The 7,637-nt window shown below is 37.4% G+C and overlaps 1 protein-coding gene across 2 annotated transcripts; it reads left to right on the top strand.

The window, feature by feature from the left end:
• LOC116717065 (extracellular matrix protein 1) lies at positions 1 to 7,148 on the top strand. 2 transcript variants are annotated; one of them, XM_032558136.1, is made up of 11 exons: positions 1 to 277; positions 687 to 743; positions 2,355 to 2,423; positions 2,516 to 2,527; positions 2,633 to 2,653; positions 2,753 to 3,018; positions 3,379 to 3,584; positions 4,562 to 4,853; positions 4,926 to 5,104; positions 6,358 to 6,436; positions 6,572 to 7,148. In XM_032558136.1, exons 1-11 carry the CDS (start codon positions 208 to 210, stop codon positions 6,752 to 6,754), a joined length of 1,434 nt encoding a protein of 477 aa, XP_032414027.1. In that variant the 5' UTR covers positions 1 to 207; the 3' UTR covers positions 6,755 to 7,148. The 2 variants fall into 2 exon arrangements, with proteins under 2 accessions (XP_032414027.1, XP_032414028.1); XM_032558137.1 differs by lacking the exon at positions 2,516 to 2,527.
• Positions 7,149 to 7,637: the final 489 nt, after the last annotated feature.

Raw genomic sequence — 7,637 nt, 5'->3', positions numbered from 1 at the left:
CTGCTCCAGCTGCTACCGTGAAAACGTGGGTCCGGTTGCGGAAGGGTTGAGCTCTCAGACGGACAGACAGACAGACAGCGCAGCAGCTTCTGTCGGACCAATTAACGGACCGGGCTGTTTCCTGGGCGGCCTGTGACCTGCCAAAATAACTGGGTCAGGATATTCCTCTCCGTACAGCAGGAGACTCGCAGCGGGACGGACACGATCATGGGATCCTCCTGGGAGTTAGTTTTCGCCGCCGCGTCGCTCTTGGTCTTACTGAGCTCAGCCTGCAAAGGTTGGTCCGGATGTTTTCCCCTCCTTTTCTTAGAGTTGTTGTGTTTCCTGGCAGGACTCCATATTTGTTCGTCACAACAGCAGAGAGAGCCTTCATGCTGGGTCGGCAATACAAAAAAAGTACTTGTTAGACGTTATCTTTCCTCCAAACTTTTATATATTTTTAGTCTTCTGAAATATATATATATATATATACTAGGATATATTTTTTTTACAAATAAATTCTTATATTTCAGCTTTTTTGTTAGAATAATGATTTTATAATCATTCTTTAAAAAAATGTAGACTTCTTGTGTTGCCTCTGCATTTTATTCAGTGGAGAATTACAAGTAGTCTGTTATGCAGTAATTGGCATCAAAACAGCCCATGTTACATAACTTTTTTCATTCCTTCTGTTTGCCATTTTCCAGATGCTGAAAGTTGTCTTCAGCGTGAGGTCACAATATCCCCTGACTTCCTCGATCAAGGTGTGTTTCCCTTCATTACACATGGAGTGACACTGATTATTTATGTTATTTATGATTATTTTTTGTTAATTTTGTTGATGAAAACCTAACAGTCCAGATTTCCAGAAAATATGACACTGAACCAACCAATAGTATACCCACTGAATACTTGGTTGGGGCTCTTTTTGGTTGCAGTCTGACATGAAGTTGACCAACTTGAGGTTTTCAGGGAATTCAGGTTGCTTTAATAGAAAACTTCGACTCATCTGCATTGCTGAGTTTGGTGTTTTGCATTTTCTTTTTGCCAATGTGAATCTCCCCAGAATCTCCTCAATGGTTCAGCTATCATGTTGCTGGTGCACCTTTTCCTACCACCTGTTTTCCTTCCACTCAACTTTCAACTAATGCATATTGAAGCATACCTGTCAGAACAGCAAGTTTCTTTAGCAATCTTTAGGAGGGTGTCTATGCCTGTCTGATGGACAAGTCCTCATGATTTTGTCGACCAGAACGTTGAATTTCAGTTTTAAAAGTATTTACCTTTTCCATTTTTATCTTTTGTAACAATCTTTTTTCTATGAGAAACAAAATTTTAGGTTTTCATTTGCTTTAAGACATAACCTGAAATGGACAGAAACAAACAAATGAAGTATATTAGTATGGTGTATGGATTTATATAATCTATGAGTTTAACCTTTTGAATTGAAAAACTATTTGTACACTCTGCTCATCCAGCAAGATAAAAAAATAGTTCCCTAAACTGACTGACAATCCTACCCGTGGATTTGTTTATCTGTTAGAAAAATAACTCTTTGGGTAAAGCTTTAGAAGGAGGGATCTGAACTTAGGTTTGGGCTGTTTCTCTGACTCACTCATTTACCATGTCTCAACTCAAGGGAGTAAACAAGAAGAGCCACGTCTGATTGACTGCAACTGTTGCAATGGGCATTAAATATGACACAAGCCACACAAAAAAGGGAGAATACACTTTTGTATTTACAAGGTATTAGTCGACTAACTTAACCATCAATCTATTAGAATTTCAGTTTGGATGTTTACAATTGTCAAAATAGAAATTTTGACAATTTCTATTTAAATAAATAGAGATTTATTTAAATAAATCAATTAATTAAATAAAATGTAATTATTTTAAATTAATTTAAGAACCAGTAATGTACATTTAATTCAAAATACATATTACACCTGCAATAAAAAACAATAAAATATATTAAAAGTTGAATCAATCTTGATAAAGATGCTATAAATAACAAGAAAACAAGTTCTTTGGGCTCCCCCTGCTGGCCTGGAGATCCTAAGCAGGAACTTTTTGGCTTATACTTCAGGCCAGGTCAGCTATAACAAGAATTATTTAATGGCCTAAAGAAAAATTTCGCCATCATTTCAAAAAGCTATTAATGACCAGATATATGACTGGGGTGCTGTTTTGTGGGTCCATCTTATTTACTCATACATTTATTTTTGTCATCTGGTGTACATTTAATCTGTGGAATTTAGTGGCTCTTTCGGAATGTGTTTTGTGTTTTTCAGCTTATGTTGTCTCTGGTCTTTTTTTAACCAGTTAAAATGCATTGGTATATAAAAAGTCTTTTTGAAATCAAATGTGTTTTTCAGTTCTGCAGGAACCAGACTCATTCATGCTGCAGAGAGAAGTAGATTTGTCAGAGCTTCTAAATATTGACGGTACAGTTTATCTTCTTACAGTCTTTAAAAAGCTTATGTTTTCCTGAATAACAAAATAAATACTACAATTTTCTTCCACTTTTTATTCACAGTGCAGAGAACAGGTAAATAACCTTTGATGTCTTAATCACATGCATTCATCCATCCTAATCATCCAGCTTAACAGTGTATGCTTTTTTTTTTCTTCTGGTCAAAACCTTCTGCATCAGATGGTAAACCAGGACCAAGAGGTATGAATTTTCTGCTTTGTCTTTTGTTTAACTCACTCAGCGTGCAACACCTCCAACAACAAAACAATTAACTGCTCGCCATTTGTCTTTTCCTAAAAGGTTTTCGGCCCCGCTCTTTCCCTCCTGTTCAAAGTTATCCTGTCCAGTTTCCCCTCGGCCGACCGACACCTGACAACATCCAGGCCATCTGTGTTCACGCCGACCATCGGCCTCGCTACCCAGACTCTTACTTTCCTCCTTCTGGTTTTAGCAAACAAAAGCGTATGGCCACAGCTGTCAATAATGCGGAGTCGTGGTTCAGCACATGCTGCAAAGGGAACCAGACATGGGGGACTGAAGGGACGCTGTGTTGTGCAACACAAGCGGTAAGTTTTTCGTAACAGCAGACTCAGCAAGTTTTTCAATCAAATGACGTGCTTTGTCTGTTGTTTTGCAATCAATCCATCTTGATGCAATTTAAAATGAAAAACATGAGATGATGTTGAACTTTACTCCTTGAATAGGTTTCTTTACTTTTTGAACTTGAATTAATGTGAATATGAAAAGAAGCATAAAACTTCCCTGAGATTGAGCATTTTCTTTCTGCTAAAAAATTTGGGTAAAATGTGCCTCAAAATGTTTCCTGGGATGCTGTGCAACAAAATGTCTCCATGCTGCAGATTTTCCATTAGCATTTGCGTCTTACAGCATGTCAACATTCAGTATTTTGTCTGTGCTTTCTCCAGTGGGAGCATTCAGTTGAGCTGTTCTGTGAAGAGGATTCATCTGTGAAAGATCGGCTCTATGAATGCTGCAGGCAGAGAGGAATGAGCAGACTGAGCTGTTTCAATAACGATGCCCAAAATCCCAACTACAAGCCATCAGAGGAGATACCTGTGGAGGAGATTAGCTCTTCACAAAACTTCCACTTCAACCTAAACAGCTGCCCAAGGTCTGTCAACAGGAATGCCACTTGCTGTACATTTTTCACATTTTATCACTTTATAACCACAAACTTCAGCTTGATTTTTAGTAAAAACCCAACAGAAAGTAGAAAATTGATTTATTGCTTGAATTTTTTATTATTTTTTTTAGAAACGAACACCCAAATGTGGCATACATTTGTATTCATATCCTCTGAGTCAATTCTTTGTAGAACCACATTTTGCTGCAACATTTAAACTACAATAGTTGTAGTATCTAGAGAACTAGATTCAAAATGCAGAGAGGCCTGGGCACAGAGTGCTGAAACAAACACTTCACCTTTTGCATTCATGCTAAGCAGTTCAAATTTGCTCTCTTCTGACCAGATCACCTTGTTCCACATGCTTCTTATCGCTTTCTTTCAACAATGGCCTTTTCTTTTAATAAATAAGTAAAGGTTAAGTAATGATTCTCCTGCTGACAGAGTCCTGTAAGTCTCTGCAGCTTCCCAAGAGTTACCATGATCCTCTTGACTGCTGAATGGAGATTTTCTGCTTCTGATTTTTATTTGTATTATTTCAACCTTGTATCATTTTTCTTCTGCTTCACAATTATGTACTACACTGTGTTGGCCTATAAAGTACATTAATGTTTGTGGTTTTAATTTGACAAAATGTTTATTTAGGCCATTAGATCTAGAATACCTCATTTTGGTGTGATTGCAGGAATAGAAACAAGACAGGCGGCCTGTACGCGTAATGAAATTAAGTGTCTTAGATAAAAAACATTCTGAAAGTTGTGCCAAATGATAAATTATCCACTAAAGCTCAGAGTATAACATCTGCCTCATCAAGTAACAGATAACTCAAATGAGAAGTCTCTACGAATAATAAGTCATATGGTAGAAAGGGAAGTGAGACAAATTGCAAAACACAGTTCTCTGTTTTATGAACTTTCTATAGCTTGAATGAAGAAATATTTGGATTTGTGCCACTTGGATTGCAGGATTCAGATGAGTCGATCTAATATGAGAGCATTACGTGGAGAAAGGCCAGAACTCAACGCACCTACTTCCCAAAAAATCGACATCAACTTTCCTCCTGGAAGGCCTACAGCAGATAACATTGAGTCACTGTGTGGCAACCAGAAACGCCGGCCTCTCTACACTACCAAGTGTCTGCCGCACTCAGGCTACGAGCTGCTGGCCCATCAGGTGAAGACCATCAACCGCCTGGAAAAGAGATTCAAGCAGTGCTGCAAAAAGAAGAAGGGAGCGCTCATCTGTGCCGAACAGAAGGTACAAGAAGCTTTCAAAATATACTTTATGTCAACTGAATGATTTTGATGGAAATTTCTGGTTTTGTTTCAGTGGCGTGAGGAGCTTAATAGGTACTGCTCGGTTAGGAATGGTGGACAGGAGTGTTGCCAGGCAGATGATCAGTACAGTTGTTTCCAGTCAATTTCTTCAGATCCACTTTATAACACGACATCTGCTGCCGAGGAACCCACACTGAGCAAGATGTGTGATACCGAGACTATCAACAACAGGTGGGACTGCAGTATGTTCTGGGGTTTTTCTATGTTTATTTTTTCTTCTGAATATATTTATTCCACTATTGCAGAAAATCAATATTGATGAATTTTAAATATTTAGAGTATGACAAAAAGTAAAATAATTTTAGTAATTTACTTTCTAAAACTGAAGGTCATAGAGGTTTTATGATTGGCGTACATAGTTTAAAAAGATGCATAGTTTAAAAATTCAAAATTGTGTTTCTCAGAAAATTTAGTTTTTCATGAAACTAATAAAAAGATATGTCATACAGAAATGTTCTGCTATGGCCTACAAAGTCATGGTAAAGATTGCTAGTTTACCAGTTGTCTACCAGAGAGTCATTTACACCGTCCACAAAGACACAAGAAACACAAGGGCAGTGGTAAAAAAGCTGGTTGTTCATATAGTGCTGTATCTAAGTATATTAATAGAAAGTTGAGTGGAAGGAAACAGGGTGGTAGAAAAACATGCACCAGCAACAGGATTGAGAGGATTATAAAGCAAAATTTATTAAAGAGTTTAGGGAAAATTCACAACTGGAGTCAGGCCTTCGAGAGCGACCACAAATGTTTACAAAAGATGGACTACAACCATTGGATTCCTTGAGCTTAAGCCAGTTCTGCACCAGAGACAACGTCAGTAGTGTCTAACCTGGTCCAAGAGGGGGCAATCCAAAGTCCTCTTTTCAGGTAGAAGTACATTTTATTACCTGTTTCATTTAATTTGTAATTTAAAGCAAGTAAGTTTTTAAGAACGAAGGGAAGGCACAAAATACAAGTGTGAAGGTTTCTCTGTCAGTGATGATTTACAGTCTTGTCATGTACTGGTGTTAGTCCAGTTTGTTTTTATCAACCCCAAGGCCAGCACAGCTGCCTACAAGGAAATTATAGAGCTTTTCATGCTTCCCTCCTCTGACAAGCTTTATAAAGATGCTGATCTTATTTTTCTTCAGGACTTGCCACCTGTCCACACTGCCATAAGTACCAAAACTTGCTTACACGGTTGCTTTACCCCTTGATTAGACAGCAAACTGACCTGAGCCTAAAATCATAGAGAATGTATATAGCATGATCTGAATGCAGACGTTTAATACGTGCCTTGATGAAAAAGAGAAATAAATATGAGTGTATTGAATGACAAATAAATGAATTCATTTGCTAAGATAAATTAACTTCTCAATTATATTTTTTTAGGTGTACGTGTATAAGAACTTGGTGATATCAATAACAAAGTGACGTGTGTGCAGATTTCCTGTCGGTTTTCAACTGAAGACCCGATGCTGCCCCCTGCCGGAGCAAGACAGAAACAGTTGTTTTGAGCTAAATGTAAGTTTGAAGAATCTAATCTAAAGGGATTAGTTCAAAAACAATTCACACTAAAACGTTTTATTGTGTTAATTAATAATCTATACCTGAATTTCTTATACTTTCCATATGGACTTTTTCTCTCAATCAAATCAGCTTGCAGAAATATCCCAGAGTCTGTGTTCGTCAAACAAGTCTGGCTCTCCTGTTGTTCGCCGCTGCTGCAAGATGACTTCGCGTGAAGAGATTCCACAGTGTCTCAGCAAAAATGTCATGAAAGCCATCACCAAAGCGACTAAGAAGGGCCAAAAGAAGAAGAAAATATGCCCCATCCCTTAAACGCATATAACACTGGCAGGAAAATATCCATTTCTGGAAATTGTAAGCTTGCTCCAGAGGTGGTTTACAGTCACTGAGCACAAACAAATACTGAAGGGATATTAAAAATGTAGATCACTCTGTAGCTTCATCTACTGCTGGTGTAAAATTATCATCACATGAAAAGCATTGCTGCAAGAACAAATAAAACTGAATGATTTTTATTGCATAGTTTCTAATCAGACTCTTGTCGCTGTTGCTGAACCACTGATTACTCTTTGTTGCTGCTCGATGCATATTTGAATTTATTCAACTTAGATGAATGCAGTTTTGGTGATACCTTAAAAAGATGTTGGAAACTGAATTTTATATGGATTTTTGTCTGACAGTTTAATAAAAACAGATTTGAATCTTCTTTGGGTTTGTTGTGAGTGACTTGACATTTTAAATCCTGGATTGTGTGAGTGGCATAAAGTGCTGACGAGACGTTTGCATACATTCCTCATTGGGGCAAGTAGTTGGGCATTATTCATGTTTTGAACATCTTGTACTGAAAAAGAAAAATTGGGTGCACAAAGCTTAAATTCATTTTGGATTTTCTCTAATCTACACAAATAATACATACAGACTTAAATATGTCTGTATGTGTATAAATGTGTATACAGCCAGTAATTTAACAAAAAATGTCTCTTGGGCAAATATGTGTTGGCCATAGGTTTTTTGTAGCCATCAACATGGACTAGGCATAATTGTTTTTGCACATCTGACCACTGGTCAGAAACTGACTCATTTTGATGCTTCCTAAAATAAGTACTTTAGAAACATTTCCAGCACTTATTGTCTTTTATCACTTTCATTCTATGTAATATCACATTGATAGTTATAGAGCGTAACAACAGTTGGG

Source organism: Xiphophorus hellerii, chromosome 3, assembly GCF_003331165.1.
Source record: "Xiphophorus hellerii strain 12219 chromosome 3, Xiphophorus_hellerii-4.1, whole genome shotgun sequence".
Classification (NCBI taxonomy): domain Eukaryota; kingdom Metazoa; phylum Chordata; class Actinopteri; order Cyprinodontiformes; family Poeciliidae; genus Xiphophorus; species Xiphophorus hellerii.
This window is presented reverse-complemented; position numbering and strand designations above follow the sequence as displayed.